The sequence below is a fragment of the Thamnophis sirtalis genome, unplaced genomic scaffold (genome assembly GCF_051295495.1).
Source record: "Thamnophis sirtalis isolate CommonGarterSnake01/CBP01778 unplaced genomic scaffold, rThaSir2_p1.2 scaffold_3, whole genome shotgun sequence".
Classification (NCBI taxonomy): domain Eukaryota; kingdom Metazoa; phylum Chordata; class Lepidosauria; order Squamata; family Natricidae; genus Thamnophis; species Thamnophis sirtalis.
The window spans coordinates 31,792,266-31,809,964 of NW_028261383.1; the positions used below are offsets into that span (position 1 = coordinate 31,792,266).

The 17,699-nt window shown below is 44.6% G+C and overlaps 1 protein-coding gene across 1 annotated transcript; it reads left to right on the plus strand.

The window, feature by feature from the left end:
- Positions 1 to 4,845: 4,845 nt before the first annotated feature.
- LOC148047842 (uncharacterized) lies at positions 4,846 to 17,378 on the plus strand. The gene is given in 7 exon segments (XM_087707782.1): positions 4,846 to 4,879; positions 7,232 to 7,621; positions 10,060 to 10,143; positions 13,469 to 13,477; positions 13,908 to 14,023; positions 17,297 to 17,353; positions 17,355 to 17,378. Coding segments are annotated over 7 exon segments (714 nt in total).
- Positions 17,379 to 17,699: the final 321 nt, after the last annotated feature.

Sequence of the window (17,699 nt, forward strand, 5' to 3'; positions counted from 1 at the left end):
GGTTTTCCCCAAAATAAGACCTCCCTAGATAATAAGCCCAATCGGGCTTTTGAGAGCATGCACTAAAATAAGCCCTCCCCCCCGAAAATAATCCCTCCCTGAAAATATTGCAACACAGCAGCAGCCTTGAGGTGATCACGCTCACCGCCTCCCGCATCTCAAAAATAATAAGACCTCCTCGAAAATAAGACCAAGTGTTTATCTCGGGGGGTGGGTGGGGGTGGGGTTAAAAGACAAGACCCTGTCTTATTTTGGGGGAAACATGTTATTAGTTTTGAACACTTGTTTTTAAGTTTTAATAAAATGATATGTAATAAAGAAATAATACCTTTTGCTGTCCTGAGCCATTCTTTTTCCACTTCCAGCCTCTCCTGTTGGGTTACAGAGCTGTAAATTGGTTCTTAAGCTATAGCTATTGTTTAAGCAGCAAAAACTTAGTAATCAGGAAGTTTAGCAATAGCACTTAGACTTATATACCGCTTCACAGTGCTTTACAGCTCTCTTTAAGTGGTTTATAGAGTCAGCAAACCGAGCTCTGTTTTCACTGGCAGAAGCACTGTGGGCCTTCATTGTTTCCAGAGTGGCCCCGCAAGCCAGATCTAAACAACCTATGGGCCGGATCCGGCCCCGGGGCCTTGAGTTTGACACCCCTGCCTTACACGAATAGTGTTGAATACACCCATCTCTTTAGAGTTGGCCTTTTAGGACCTCTGATTACTGAATCGTGGAGCTGAATGAGACCCTCAAGTCCAAATCCCTGCTTGGTTCAGAAATGCAAACTAACATATATCTGACAGATGTTAATCCAACTGCTTCTCATCTGCTAAAGGTTTTCCCTCCCCCCTTTTTTCTTTCCTGTCTCTTGTTAACATAGAAAAAAAACCTTCTCTTGACTTTCCTGACAGGAAATCACCAGCTATAGATACAATTTAGCATAAATAACTTTGGTTTGGTGTCGGCTTAGGAGCCTACAAAACAAAAATGAGGAAGCCCTTCAGAAAAGGAGAAGAAGGATTTATCCCAAAACAGTCTTGTGACTTCAGTCCCTTGTTATCAAGGGCACCGATCTACAAGTTGTTTTTGGGAGTAAAGTCACTTTGCAAAGATCCCAGGGTATTCTCTTAGTCATCATTGTTTCGTTTTTTCTTGTTATTATTTGCAGGCCTCTAGATCTATGGCTGGTTTTGTGGGTAGTCACTTTGCAAAGAGATTCTGTGATTCGTCACTGTTTTGGTTTTCTTGTTCACTTTTCAGGCCAAGCTAATTCGGGTGTGCTGAATGCTTAACAATTCAGGCAAGGTGTTGTGGTCTATTGGCTACTGGTCCTTCCAGCAGCTGAATTGGATGAGGTGTGGGAGTCAGGGTCAGCATCAAGGCAACCTGAGAGCTCTGAGGGGGAAGGGGGAGTGGAGCTTGCAGATAGAGAGAGAGAGGGAGGGAGGGAAGTGGATCCTGAGCAGTCTGTCAACCCTCAGATGGAGAGTCAACAGCCCCAGCTCTGGAGGTGGCTGATGAAGAAGAGGAGGGACAGATGGGTCCAGTGCCTGACACACAGATGCACAGAAGGCAGAGGAGAGGAGAGCAGTGGAAATCCATGGGCCAATCCTTGGGAAGGAAGAGCCAACACTGCTAGCGAATCCCCACCCTAGCTCTGGTGATAAAACGCCGGGGGCATAGATGAATAGATGTAGCAGACAACTATTCATCTCCCTGCAGGATGGACTTGTTAGCCTGTGGTGAGAGAGAAACTTTTTGCCGGGGCTGCTGGCACTCCTAATTAAAGGAATCTTTGAGTTAACTTCAAAGGGTTTGTTATGTTTGGGGAGCTGGGTCAGAACACAAGGTTTTAAAACGTACATTTTGAAGATTCACTGCAGATCAGAGTGATGTGAAACAGGGATGGGCTTCAAAAATTGCAACAATGGGTTCACTGCCCCGTTGCTGGGTGGGCCTGGCCATGGTGGGCATGGCCTAGTCAGCCTGCAGCACCACAGGTGGGGGGGGGTTGCCCTCCCCAGGCTGCAGAGGCTTTCCTCGAGCCTCTGGGAGGGCGCAAACTGCTTCCCCCGGGCTTTGGAGGCCAGAAACAGGCCCGTTTCCAGACTTCAGGAACTTCCAGTAGGCCCATTTTTCGCCCTCCCCAGGTTCCACCCGGGCCCTGCACTTACCTAGCATGATGAACGGGCTGCGTGGAGACTCCTGGGAAGGGCGGGGTGGGGTGGGAGGGGTGGGCATGGCCAGCCAGGGGTGGCATTCGTGGGTTTGCCGAACTGGGCAGAATCCTAGCTAGAGTAAGGTGACCAGATTTTCAGATTAGTAAAGAGGGACACCTTTGACCGGGGGGGGGGGGGGTTTGATTAAAAAATTTATACGGAGCAACAAAAATTATCATACAGCGCAAAAATAGAATTGTAATATTTTTTTTATTTCAACATAACTACAATTTATAAATATACATTGTAACTGTTGCCAAACATCAAAATTTTGATCGTGTGACCATGAGGATGCTGCAATTGCTGCTAAGTGTGAAGATGGTCACTAAGTGTGAAAAATGGTCATCAGTCACTTTTTTCAATGCCATTGTAACTTTGGTTACTAAGCCCATTATACCACCTTTCTTGCCACAGTTCTTGTGAATAACTGCAGCTGGTATTTTGTATTTTGGATAGAATCTTTTTTTAAATAGCCTAAGACAATTTAAAAAAAGAATCCACACAGAATAAATTGAATAAAACATTTCAAACTATTCTTTCTATGCACAATATATTTCAAAGTATTGTGCATAGAATTTTTAAACATGGTTTCACTTCAATTTATTTTGGATAGAATCTTTTTTTAAATAGTCTAAGACAATTTAAAAAAAGAATCCACACAGAATTTTAAAAAATCCTATGCACAATAAATAAAATATTATTTTAAAATACATTAAAAAAATAAAAGAAAAAAAACCCAGCTCGCTTACCAGCAGGCTTGCACTCCAAGTGTACCCAGAATGATGTAGATGTTAATACAAAGAACTGAGCAAATTGAAATGGTGAAATTAGTCAAGGAAATATTTTTCAAAAAACTTTGCCACCATCTTTGCCAGACCTCCAACCTCTGTGCCCCTCCCCTCTGGAAAATCCAGGAAGTAACACTCGCGGCCCCTCTAGCCACGTGTTTCCTGGAGCTCTATGGTACTTGGTCATTTTTTCTTATAAAATGAGGTAAAAGGGGCGTGGGGGGTCCGTTTTCTTGCTTTAATGTTTTAATTATATCTTCAATGAAAGTACTGAGACAGAGAGAGAGAGAGAGGTTAGACAGGGTGTCTTTTGTCTTGCCCCGGTTAGGATTTCTTAAGCAAATCCACTGGGCTTTCAACATGAAGCCAGAAAATCGGGACTTTTTAAAAATGGCCCGGGACACGGGACAAATTGTTATAAAGCGTGATTGTCTCGCTGAAATTGGGACATCTGGTCACCTTAAGCTAGAGGATCACCCAAACCTGAGCAACCCCCTACCAGCCCACCCTGGTATGAAGCCAGGACTTCATTAGTCACCTATTTCTCCTTCCCAGAACCCCCAAGGCCTCTGGCATCAGCTTTTAAAAGGGGAGAGAATGATGGATGCACCCAAAGCCCTGATGTTCTGTGCAAAGTGCCAGCTGGTCAGCCTGCAGAGTGGAAGTGAGTGGAGATGTCACAATTTAAACACACCTAAACCAATTTTCCTCCTCCTTTCAAGGAACAGCTTCATGCTTAACAGAGGAGAAATGAACTTGGAGTTTCTCCTTTCGGAGGCCAAGATCTGAAATAGCCACCCAGAATTCACTATATTATTTATGGATGGCAGAAAGTGTTTCGCTGGGGTTACATAGGATGGCACTTAAGTTTTTTTAATGCATCTAATTTGTAACTTTGGTTTAACTTTTAGAAGAAGTTGTTCGGGATTTCATCAAATCCCAAATCCCAGTTTCTCAGTAGAAGCTAATTACACTGGGGAGGGATGCACAAGGGGGCTCAAAGAAGTCCCAACTCCACAAGCCCTGCCCCTTTTATGTGCATCACAATGTACACAAAAGGGGTCGGGCTTCCGTTGCATGGATATGTCTTCCTGTTGACTTCTTGTACCTCCTGCTCTGGATATCCCTGATTTACAATGAACTCCATGAAATGGAATAGTTCATATCTACACCAGAGGTGGGTTGCTGACGGTTCGGCCAAACCGGTATTGGTATGCCGGCCTGGGTCACAGAACTGGCAGCGACCGAGGCTGGCCATGCCTCCGAACAGTTCCCCGGTTGCCAAAGTCACTGTTGCCATCTTGTTTTGGAGTTCTGTTGAACTGCGTATGCGCAGGCATCACACATCCAGCGTGTGCACACGAGCGAATGGGCAGTAACACTGGCTAGACCCCCCACCCCTGGGTAGATTTAATCCTTTGGGTCCATCTGTAAAGCAGGGAATGTTGTGACACTCTGGAGGAGGAGGAGGAGTTGACCAGGACTGAAGGAGACTGAAGTTATTGTGGAAAGTCTTTGGTCCACGTACTCTGGAAGTCAGATAGTGAGATATAAACTGGGGGGCTCCAGGAAGGAGGGTGGGTGTGTTGTTGACAAATATCCCCCTCCTCCCCCCCCGGCTACCGCACATTGTGGAAAGGCCTTTAACCGTTGTTTTTATATTTGTGCCGAGCTGGCAGAATTTTTCTGGAGCCAGGAGGACGTAGGGTAAAAGCCTGGCTCCATTGGCACACTTCCTCAAAATGGAGCAGAGGAAGGTGGAAGTGAAATGAACTGACAAAGGGAAAGTGATGGGCAGAGGAGAAAGTGCTCCAAAGGCAGAGGAGAAGACACTCTTGGCTGCGATGCCAAGTCCGTGGCTGCTCCTGATGCTGGTGGGTGAGTAAAGGGGCTGCTTTGCTAAGCAGGAAAGAGACAGAAAACCTTTTCTTGAGATGGGGGCTTCAGGCTGCCCATGTTCTACAGAGCCCAGCATGGCAGCAATGCTGAGGGCGGAATTCTTTGGCAGCGTCGAAAGAGAAGGGCCGGTTTCAATAAACCTCAAAGGTTTTCAACATGGGGCTCCAGTTAGTAGAATGAAATGAAACGTTCTAAACATGGTAACGGTATAGATCTAATTAGGATGGGCGTGAGTTAGATTAATACCTTTAACTGTGCAAAGTAATCATGTTAAATGTTTACTACATAAAAAAACTGAATTTGAAGAGACATGTTACTTGTAGGAAATAGATGGAAAGGGGATGATGAATTTGGTTTATTTTAAAGGGGAAAAAACCCACAGTTTTATGTATGTAGTAAACATTAAAAACTGGAAGATATGAAAAGAATAAGGCAAAAATTGAAAATGGAAATATAATGCAAAATGTATTATGTATATGTGAAAATGTTAAAGGGGAAATCGGGACAACACTTTGTTCATAAAAGAACAAAGTGTTTCCTTTACCTTTGCCTTTGCTTTGCCTTTGCCTTTCCTTTTCCCTTGCCTTTGCCTTTACCTTTGCCTTTGCCTTTGCCTTGCTTTGCTTTGCTTTGCTTTGCTTTGTCTTTGCCTTTGCCTTTGCCTTTGCCTTGCTTTCCTTTGCCTTTGCCTTTGCCTTTGCTTTGCTTTGCTTTGCTTTGCTTTGCTTTGCTTTGCTTTGCTTTGTCTTTGCCTTTGCCTTTGCCTTTGCCTTTGCCTTTGCCTTTGCCTTTGCCTTTGCCTTTGCCTTTGCCTTGCTTTCCTTTGCCTTTGCCTTTGCCTTTGCCTTTGCCTTTGCCTTTGCTTTGCTTTGCTTTGCTTTGCTTTGCTTTGCTTTGCTTTGCTTTGCTTTGCTTTGCTTTGCCTTTGCCTTTGCCTTTGCCTTTGCCTTGCTTTCCTTTGCCTTTGCCTTTGCCTTTGCCTTTGCCTTTGCCTTTGCCTTTGCCTTTGCTTTGCTTTGCTTTGCTTTGCTTTGCTTTGCTTTGCTTTGCTTTGCTTTGCTTTGTCTTTGCCTTTGCCTTTGCCTTTGCCTTGCTTTCCTTTGCCTTTGCCTTTGCCTTTGCCTTTGCCTTTGCCTTTGCCTTTGCCTTTGCCTTTGCCTTTGCCTTTGCCTTTGCCTTTGCCTTTGCCTTTGCCTTTGCCTTTGCCTTGCTTTCCTTTGCCTTGCTTTGCCTTGCTTTGCCTTTGCCTTTGCCTTGCCTTTGCCTTTGCCTTTGCTTTGCTTTGCTTTGCTTTGCCTTGCCTTGCCTTGCCTTGCCTTGCCTTGCCTTGTTTTGCTTTGCTTTGCTTTGCTTTGCTTTGCTTTGCTTTGCTTTGCCTTTGCCTTTGCCTTTGCCTTTGCCTTGCCTTTGCCTTTGCCTTTGCCTTGCCTTTGCCTTGCCTTTGCTTTGCTTTGCTTTGCCTTGCCTTGCCTTGCCTTGCCTTGCCTTGTTTTGCTTTGCTTTGCTTTGCTTTGCCTTTGCCTTTGCCTTTGCCTTTGCCTTTGCCTTTGCCTTGCCTTTGCCTTTGCCTTTGCCTTGCCTTTGCCTTTGCCTTTGCCTTTGCCTTGCCTTTGCCTTTGCCTTTGCCTTGCCTTTGCCTTGCCTTTGCTTTGCTTTGCCTTGCCTTGCCTTGCCTTGCCTTGCCTTGTTTTGCTTTGCTTTGCTTTGCCTTTGCCTTTGCCTTTGCCTTTGCCTTTGCTTTGCCTTGCCTTTGCCTTTGCCTTTGCCTTTGCCTTGCCTTTGCCTTGCCTTTGCTTTGCTTTGCCTTGCCTTGCCTTGCCTTGCCTTGTTTTTCTTTGCTTTGCCTTTGCCTTGCTTTCCTTTGCCTTTGCCTTTGCCTTTGCCTTTGCCTTTGCCTTGCTTTGCTTTGCTTTGCTTTGCTTTGCTTTGCCTTGCCTTGCCTTGCCTTGCCTTGCCTTGCCTTGCCTTGCCTTGCCTTGCCTTGCCTTGCCTTGCCTTGCCTTGCCTTGCCTTGCCTTGCCTTGCCTTGCTTTACTTTGTTTTGCCATTGCTTGCTTCCTAGGGCTGAGAGAGCTTTTTTGCAAGGGCAAAAAACGGCCAAAAACCAAGGCCAAAAATCAGCTGGCCTCACGTACCCTCAGAAATGGCTCCACATGCCACCTATGGCACACATGCCATGGGTTCGCCATCATGGGTACAGAGTTTCCTGCTCAGGCATGGAGTTTTACTACAAGACCTCCAAAGTCCCTTCTCTCTCTGTATTTATTCCCTTCTTATTCTGTATTCTGTAGACCTCGCTGCTAATACCTTCTCCTGTTCTCTTCTCCCCAGGCCCTGCTGTAGGCCTTGTGCTGTCTACACCCTCATTCCCAGTTTCCGTCTCTCATGGTAAGACCGCCTTGCTTCCAGTCTCGTTGAATTTCTCTTCTTTGGTGCCCGCCTACTTCCAGATCCGATGGCGTTTCATCCCCGGCCAGTGGCTGGTGTTGATTGTGAAAGCCGATAACTGCCAGGCAGACAATGGTACCTGTCAGTGGTGGGACGCTTGCGAGATCACAGTGGTGGAAGCAGAGAGATACAGGCACCGAGCAGAGTGGTCTTCCGAAGACACTTCACTGATACTGCGGGATGCCAGAGTAGAAGATTCGGGAATTTATAACATCAAGGTGCTGGCCTTGGGGGTCCGAGTGTCAGCCAACATCAACCTAACTGTGATCAATGGTAAGAGAATGAAAATAGGTCTGTACTTGCGGGGAAGGACATCTCTGGAGAAGTCAAGAAAGTTGAGATGTCAACTGCAATACAGTTGTTCATGGCATCAGAGTTGTGCAGGAGTAACAGAATAACAGAGTTGGAAGGGACCTTGGAGATCTTCTAGTCCAACCCCCTGCTCAGGCAGGAAAGCCTATCCCATTTCAGTCAAATGGTTACCCAATCTATTCTTAAAAACCTCCAGTGTTGGAGCATTCACAACTTCTGGAGGCAAGTTGTTCCACTGATTAATTGTTCTAACTCTCAGGAAATTTCTCCTTAGTCCTAGGTTGCTTTTCTCCTTGATTAGTTTCGTGTGTTGCTTCTTGTTCTGAGTTGTGTAATTGTGGCCATCTTTACTTCACCCCTGGACATAGTTGATGGGAGGACCCTAAGTTTTATTTATTGACATTAAATGTTATTTCTTTGTTTTGACTTTATTGCTTTATCTGGTTTATATGGCTTACACCAGACCTTTAAGATGAATACATTTTCAATAACATTTTCAAAAATCTTTACATCTCCTGAGGCTATTAAAATATTAAAAGCAGACGGAGTGTCCTTAATTTTATTTCCCAGCCCACATTGTTTGGATTGAAGTTCTCAGGTCCACTCAAAGCAGCTGTTTTCTATGTACAGTAGCACTTCACAGCTAAGTCACGATGGCCAAATCTCCTGCCGATTGGACAGCAATGCCCATATTTCCAAGTTGCACTTTGTCTAGAGTAGTGTTTCCCAATCTTGGGCATGCTCAGCTGCGTAGACTTCAACTCCCAGATTTTAGGATTTAGGATTTTAGGATTTTATTTATGATTTATAGGCCGCCCTTTTCCCTGAGGGGACTCAGGGCGGCTTACAATACATGGGAAGGGGGTGCAAAACAAAAACATAAGACAGTGCATAAATAAAAAATAAAACAATAAAACGCAACTTTCATTCAACATTCGGGTGGGGCGAATTAGAATCTTATCCCCAGGTCTGACGGGATAGCCAGATCCTAAGGGCTGTGCGGAAGGTCTGGATGGTGGTGAGTGTGCGAATCTCCACGGGGAGGTCGTTCCAAAGGGTCGGAGCTGCTACCGAGAAGGCTCTCCTCCGCGTAGTCACCAGTCGGCACTGACTGGCGGATGGAACTCGGAGGAGGCCTAATCTGTGCGATCTAATCGGTCGAAGGGAGGTAATCGGCAGGAGGCGGTCTCTCAAGTACTCAGATCCACTACCATGGAGAGATTTATGGATGGTAAGTAGCACCTTGAAGTGCACCCGGAGATCAACAGGTAGCCAGCGCAGCTTGCGGAGGATAGGTGTTCTCATCAATGGTTATGCTGGCTGTGGAATTCTGGGATCTGAAGTCTATACGAGTTCCTCAAATATGACAACTTTCAGATATGTGGACTTCAACTCCCAGAATTCCTCAGCCAGCAGGACTGGTTGGGGAATTCTGGGAGTTGAGGTCCTCACACCTGAACATTGCCAATGTTGACCAACACTGGTCTATACATCTGAATACCGGAATTCTCTGCATGAAATCCTTATACTTGCTCTGTTATTCCACATATGCTTGAGAGAAATTCTCCTCCCACCTTGGGAAAGGTTACGAGCGCAGCTGTGCTGCACAATTTGCAGCCCCATGTCTTTTTAGGTGTATTGTGTGTGACACACACGTAAAAAATGGATCAGGGTTTGATGGTTATGGTGTCATTTTGACTTTCTTGAACATCCACTCCTGGTTGCTGGGGGATCATGGCTCTCCCATCCCTGCTTTATTCATGAGGGAGTAAGCAGATGATTTGGGAGAGGATTTTTCTTAATTGGGAAATCAAAGCAAATTGGCGGTAGATAGGAGCCAATGGAATTCAAGGTGGGCTGGACATAAATCTCTTGTGGGCACAAAGGGACTTGGGAATGATGTCGCATTTGACCCAAGGGTGGGATGCTGTTGGCATTACTGCGGATTCGGTGCATGCACAATTTTGCACGAATGCTAGACATGTACTCCGTGCGCATGCACATTTGACCATAAATGCAATAAAAATTGCTCTGCGCACATGCAGAAGCAAAAAGCAAGATGGCAGCCTTTACAGTGGCCCTGGGAGAACTGGTTTGGGGGCGTGGCAGGCCTGGGTTGCTGCCATTTTCAGTGACCCAGGCCGCCAAATTACTACTGGTCCAAACCGGTAGGAACCCACCACTGATTTGACCCCTCAGCCTGGTCATCTCCTCCCCTAGCTGGGAGATTTGCATTTTTAGACTTCCAAGATTCTGTTAATGTAGCTTTACAATAAAGTAGAATTAGTTCCTCCGATTGTGTTTCTTGTTTGGGAAAGTGAACAGAAGGAACCCTCAAAGGGCTGAGGTGTGCTTAGCATTAAAAAAAATAATGTCTTTTTTAAAAAAAATCTTAACAGAAACCAGCAATCCCCTCTTGAATGGTGCTGCCTTTGATGATCAGAGAAGAGGGATCTCTTCTAGCAAAAGCACAAATGTAGCAGGTTTGTATGGGAGATGGAAATAATTAGAAAAGAAAACCAGGAATTAAATGGAATATGGAAGGGGGAAATGACTATCAGGTACTGGAACATGAAACTTAATCATGCTTTTAGACATTATCTCTATCCATCACATGCTAAAGAGGGATCACCTGCTTTCCAGTATACAGATTTAGCAGAGTTGGAAGGGACCTTGTTGGTCATCTAGTCCAACCAGGGGTGGGTTCCGGCAGTCACTACTGCCGGTTTGTTCGTGGGCGATCTGCGCATGTGCAGAAGCAAAGAACAATATGGTGGTGCCTACAGTGCTGCCCAGAGAACCAGTTTGGGGGGCATGGCAGGCCTGGGTGGCTGCCAATTCCAGTGACCCAAGCTGCCAAACCACTACCAGTTCGGCTGAACCAGTCCGAACCAGTAGAAACCCACCACTGAGTCCAACCCCCCCCCCCAAGCAGGAGACCCTGCCTATACTATTTCTAACAGATGGCAGCCCAGTCTCTTCTTGAAAGCTTCCAGTGATGAAGCTCTTACAGCTTCCGAAGGCAAAGCTGTTCTATTGGTTGATTGTTCTCACTGTCAGAAAATTCCTCCTTATTTCTAGGTTGAATCTCTCCTTGATCAGCTTCCATCCATTATTCCTTGTCTGGCCTTCAGGTGCCTTGGAAAATAGCTTGACCCCCTCCTCTCTGTGGCAGTCCTATTTTCCATCTCTGTACTGCTGCTGCTATGTAATATAAATGGACTAAAGCTGGAATAAGCAAAGGCTGCTCCCTTTGGAACAGTCAATGCTAATTATCCCCCATATTGCTTCCAGTGGCTCTGAACAGTTCTGAGCCTTTTGATACAGACAGAAAAACAAAGATGCAGTTAATGTAAATCAGTATTTTTCTACCTCAGCAACATTATCAAGTGTGGACTTAAAGTCCCAGAATTCTGCAGTCAAGATGGCTGGCTGGGGTATTCTGAGAGTCGAAGTCAGCACCTGTTAAATTTGCTGAAGTTGAGAGACACTGATATATATTGTTGCCTGGTGTTTATGGTTTTCTCGCTCCCAGTTTTGGCGTGCCTCTTCTCCCATTTTTACCAGTAAATTGTGTTGATCTTTGCTGGTATTTAACAAAAAAATCATCAATAGCAATATAACTTGTATACCACTTGTATACCACTTCACAGCCCTCTCTAAGTGGTTTACAGAGTCAGCATATCCCAACAATCTGGGTCCTCATTTTACCCACCTCGGAAGGACAGGAGGCTGAGTCAACCTTGAGCCTGGTGAGATTTGAACTGCCAAATTGCAGTCAGCCGGCAGTCAGCAGAATTAGCCTACAGTACTGCATTCTAACCACTGCGCCACCACATCAAGCACTGTGTATAGATATGGAGTTTTGGAAGTATGCAAGATACAAACTGAACTGGAAAATTTCCAAATGCATAGTTTGGAAGATGCAAACTGAATTAGAAATTATGTTTAGTAATGTCCCCACATTTCTGTGTTGAAACTTGTGACATTTTACCCTGTTTCCCTGACAATAAGACCTCCCCGGATAATGAGCGCATGCGCTAATTCAACAGGAATAGGTTACCACACCAGCCACTTTGGAGGAAATTCCCTCATTGCATAACTATTAAATGTGCAATAGCTTAATCTTCTCTTTTTCCCTTACCACCCCACAGTGATGTCATCATATTATGGGTGCTGGACAACCAGCTCACAATATTTGTCTGACTTTAGAAGAAGACATATTGGCACGGACTTTCTCCTTCCAAATCTTGAATCGTACGATGCTGTTTCAGCATCAGATAACTCTGCCTGTTTCATGTCAATCAATTGAATTGTTGACCTTGATTGAATAACAAAGAAAAGATTCGATATTCATTTATCCACAAGAATAGAACAGAACAGAATAATGGAGTTGGAAGGGACCTTGGAAGTTTTCTAGTTCAACCCTTGCTCAAGAAGGAAACCCTATATCATTTCAGACAAATGGTTGTCCAATCTCTTCTTAGAAAACCTCCAGTGATGGAGCACCCACAATTTCTGGAGGCAAGCTGTTCCACTGGTTTATCGTTCTGTCAGGAAATTTCTCTTTAGTTCTAAGTTGGTCCTCTCCTTGATTAACTTCCATCCATTGCTTCTTGTCCTGCCTTCAAGTGCATTGGAGAATAGGTTGACCCCCTCTTCTTTGTGGCAGCCCTTCAAATATTGGAATACTGCTATCATGTTGCCCTTAGACATTTTTCACTAGAGTGAGACATGTCCATTTCCATCAACCGTTCTTCATATGTATCAGGTCCCAGATATTTCTACAGGAACATTGGCATTTTGGTGGGAGGAAGAGGGGAAGAAATGGAGTGGTCTGTATATGAAGTTCCTGTTTCCAGTTTCTGTTTCTGTTTCCCGTATTACTGTGCTAATCTCTATATGACGTTTCTGTTTTTTGCACTACTGTGTTAGTCTCTGTTTCTATTACCCTGCAATGATGTAGTGTGGGAGGGGTTTGGTTAGCATTGCTTTAAATGGCTGGTTTTAAGTGATAAACTTCAGTTCATGCCTAGATTTCTTGTTATCACAAACCTTCCAATAATAAAGCTCCTTTTACAGTTTCAGTTTCAGAGTCCTACTTTCTTGGGAAGATTGGAGAGGCAAGACCTTACAATATGTTTTAATCTCCAGTCCCCTAATCATCTTTCTTGCTCTTCTCTACACTCTTTCTAGAGTCTCAACATCTTTTTTTATAGTGCGGCAACCAAATCTGGATGCAATATTCAAAGTGTGGTCTTACCAAGACATTATAAAGTGGTATTAAGACTTCATAATGATATAAGGACTGTGGACTTGGGCAGAATTCAGACTAGAAACTTCCAAGGTCCCTTCCACTTCTATAATTTGATGATTATGTTTCTTACTAAGCGGAGCCAGCCACCTCTTGAAGCAAGCAGTTCAGAGGTGGGTTCCTACTGGTTTGGACTGGTTCGGACTGGTTCAGCCAAACCGGTAGTGGTTTAGTGGCCTGGGTTGCTGGAACCTGCAGTGACCCAGGTCTGCCACTCCCCCAAACCAGTTCCGCCATCTTAATTTTCAGTTCTGTGCATGCACAGAACAATTGTAATTGCACACATTTATTTATTTTTGTTTTTTAAAATTTTTGTACATGCACAGACCCATTTTTGTGCAAATTCGCACATAGCAAATTTTTTGCACATATCAAACCGGCAGTAATGCCGGGAGCAACCCACCCCTGAGGCAGTTCCTTTATCTAGCCATTCTTCTCACGGCAGGAAGTTCATACTCATATTTCACTGAGCTTGGCTTCCTTGCTATTCCCAGCTGCTGGTTGTTGGCCAGCTCTGCAGCTTGAGACACTCGGAAATGGAAGTGTAAGGTTTCCTAATAATGCCCTAATTGATTTATGAGTATCGAGTCAAGTTTCAATACAAAACTAATCATTTATTAGGAGCATCATAGGCAAGATCTTTTCACAATCAGATCTAAGCTTTGTTTGATTTATGGCTGCACTTTACCCCAGTTCCTTCCCTCCCCTCAGTCTGTGTCATAAATCACATTCCCCTATGAGATGCACCCCTCCCAAGCCTCTGCAGCAATCTGAGATCCTACTTCAGTCGACAGTATGAGTGGAATGCACTCCCCCTCCTTCTCTCACTATGACAACGTTGGGAGTTGATAGGATGGTTTTTTGTGTGAATTCTTTCCTCTTGCTTCTTCCTGAGGAAATCATGGCGGTGATCCTGTCCAATGTCTCTTGTAGCAGCTCCAGTCCCTTTGGTAAAGGCGGAATTTGGCAGAGACTATACGGTGACCAATATCATCCGACTGAGCTTAGCTGGCCTGATTCTCTGTCTCCTCGGATTCATCATAGCAGAGGTAAATGGCTATGTATTGTGTTTCTCCTCCAGCCCTCCGTCATATTGCTTGTCCAGTTTGCTGAATGGAGAGTTAAAGATGACCTTGATATCAGTGGTGGGATCCAATTTTTTTTTACTATCAGTTCTGTGGGCTTGGCTTGATGGGTATGGCAGCAGAAGAATACTGCAAAATCCCTATTCCCTCCCCTCTCCAAGGCAAGGATACTGTAAAAATTCCATTTCCACCCTACTCCAGGGGAAGAATACTGTAAAATCTCAATATCCTCCCCACTCCTGGGGGAAGGATACTGTAAAATCCCAATTCCCTCCCCACCCCACTAACCTGCTTTCCAGCTCTGATCTCATGTGCAGGGCAACAGAAGAAGACCCAGCCAATCAGCTGGGACTCTGACCAGCTGGGACTCGGGAGGCAGAGAATAGATAGGGGCGGGGCCAGCCAGAGGTGGTATTTGCCGGTTCTCCGAACTACTCAAAATTTCCACTACTGGTTTGCTAGAACCGGTCAGAACTGGCTGAATACCACCTCTGCTTGATATGCTCTTTCCTTGGGGGAAAGACAATACAGGTAGTCCTCAATTTACAACAGTTCATTTAATGACCATTTGAAGCACTTAAAACGTGACCAATGACCATTTTTCACACTCTTGACCATTGCAGCATCCCCACGGTCACCTGGTTGGAATTTGGATGCTTGGCAATTCTAGTTCATATTGATGACAGTCACAGCATCCTGGGGTCATGTGATCACCTTTTGCAACCTTCTGACAAGCAAAGTCACTGGGGAATCCAGATGTACTTAGCAACCCTGTTACTAACTCAACAACTGCAGTGATTCGCTTAACAACTGGGACACGGAAAGTTATAAAATGGGGCAAAACTCACTTAACAGCGGTCTCGCTTAGCAACAGAAAGTTTGGATTTAATTGTGGTTATAAGTTGAGGACCACCTATCGTTCAGCGTCTGGATTTTCAACATTTGCAGGATGGGTCATCCTTGACTTTGGCCACTATTGGGCCTGAAATTTTGGTTGTTATTTGTTGTACTCAAGTAACCAAGCTCGATTTTATGGGTGGTTTTTTTATGACAGATGTTAAGTGAGTCACCGTGGTCATTAAGCAAATCACATGATGATTAAATGGATCATGTGATCATAAGTTTGAATCCAGCTTATCCATTGCATTTTTTTGGACTAGGAAATGGCAAAAAAAATGTTGCGAAATGTGATCATGTGGCCATTGGATGCTAAAACCAGTTCTAGATGTGAGCTGGTTGCCAAGCACCCGAATATGTTTCTGTTACTGTGAGGGCAGTAAGGCAGTCATAACTCGGAGGACAATTCATATGTAACTTTTTCAAGTTACATCATAACTTTGGATGGTCATTAAAGAACCAGTTGTAAATTGAGGATTACCGATATTTGCTTGAGCAGATCTTAGATTTCCTTCCTGGGTGATACCCAAGCAATGCTAACTTCACTCTGCCATGAAATCCTTCAAGGCTCCTCTCTTATATATACCAGAGTACAGTCTGAATCTTGAAATTCAACCACGCCAGGCCATCTTTCAGTCTAGATCTGTGGGGGGTTTGTAGAGAGGGGGAGGTTCTAGATCTCATCCCCATCTCGATGATTGTATCTCTCTGGAGATGGGAGAGTTACTGAAGTCCACGGCTCAACAACAGATGCCTTTCTACCTTATCAAATCCCTTGTCATTGCAAGACCAAGAAAATGAAGGACGTGGATTTCCACAACATGGAGTAAGCACAGATTCCTGGAAAAATGTTAGATAAACTTCCCTGCTCCGTTGATAGGAAATCTCTTTGAGATGATTGTACCTGTCTTTAGAGCAGGAGATCTCCGACAGTGGTGGGTTTCAAAAAAAAATTTCGAACCTACTCTGTGGGTGTGGCCTCCTTTGTGGGAGTGGCTTGCCGACCATGTTCTCTCTCTCTCTTTCTCTCTCTCTCTTTCTCTCTCTCTCTCTTTCCTTCCTTTTGTCTCTCTGTCCCTTTTTCCTTTTTTTCTTTCATCTCTCACTTTTTCTTTCTTTTTTTCTTTATTTCTTTCTTCCTTTCTTTCTCTTTTTCTCTCTGTGTGAGTCTGTGTGTGTCTGTGTGTTAATTTTGGAACCTCTTCTGTAGGTGTCGCCTGCTTTCCAGGTCCACTGGTGGAACCTCTTCTAACCGGTTTGGTAGATTTGATGAACCGGTTCTACCGAACTGGTGCGAACTGGTAGGAACCCACCTCTGGTCTCCAACCTTGGCAACAGCCGGCTGGGGAATTCTGGGAGTTGAAGTCTGCCAGGCTTTAAGTTGCCAAGGATGGAGACCCTCTGCTTTAGAGAGATATCTCCAGAAAGGGTTAAAAGAAATAAGATGGTGATTGCAGTCATGCTATTGGAATTGCGATCTTGACTTTCTCACCCTACTCTTACAGAGATTCCTAAGAAAGGGACTTGTCTTAAAGAGATAATGATTTGTTTGTTCTCTCTTTTAATGAACGTAATTACCAAGGAAATAGATTCCCATCTAGATATTTATCTATCCTGCTCTATGCATTTTGGGGAGAGAAAATCCCCCAACATCTTAGTGAAAAGCCGGCATGTGGCCTTAGGTCCAAGAAACTGATGCTTCCTGGGTACAATAGAGAGGCAGAATCTGTGACATCCTTGTGCAGCCTCAAGGCAGGCAGATGTTGATGTGATACTCATGGACCACAACTATAATGGTTCTGGGTTTTCCCGCCCCGTCCCAGCATTGTTAGGCAGGCAACCTTTTATTGCAGGATCTAAATGGAAGTATGATCTAGTATAGCAATAGCACTTAGACATTTACCGCTTCACAGTGCTTTACAGCCCTCTCTAAGGGGTTTACAGAGTCAGCCTATTGTCCCCAACAACGTGGGTCCTCATTTTACCGACCTCGGAAGGCTGGAAGGTTAAGTTAACCTTGAGCCAGTCAGAATCGAACTGCTGGTAGCTGGCAGTCAACAGAATTAGCCTGCAGTACTGCATTCTAACCACTGTGCCCCAGAGTTCATTTTATAATCCAACTAGACTGGAGAAAATAAAAAGACTGAATCAAGAGCCAAGCTAAGGTTCTGTGGGAGATGGGTAAGCTTTTGTTGATCTACAGACTCAGCATTAATCTGATACATATAATCTAATTTATCAAGTTGCAACTATGAAAATAGACAAGGCTGGAGCTCAACTGCTTGGTTCTTCTGCTCACTAGGTGTTGAAGAAAGTCAGAGATTGTTCTTCTTTTTACAGAATGTTGCCTCCAGACCGCGAGAGACAAGGGTGCATCAGATGGAAATTCCCTCCTCCTCCCCAGTTGAGCAACATTTCCTGACTTGTGAAAAATCACCCAAGTTAGGTGGATGTGGACAAAAAACGCCTTGTAAAATTTGTTGCTGATCTTCTGTGGTCCTTCTTTGCAACAGGCCACTAAAGTATTTGTTGTGGGGTGGATAGACTCTCCTTTCTAGGATGAAAGTTCCTAGGACTCAACACTATGAAGTCTACCATTGCACCACTTCGCCTTTGCTCTGTAGCTTCTGGAAAGGGGTTGTAAGCCCACTGCTGGCTAGAATGCACAGATGAATCACCGATGAATCACAGATGAACAGCATTGGCATGTGACATGAGGCTTATGTGCTTAGAAAATTGCACT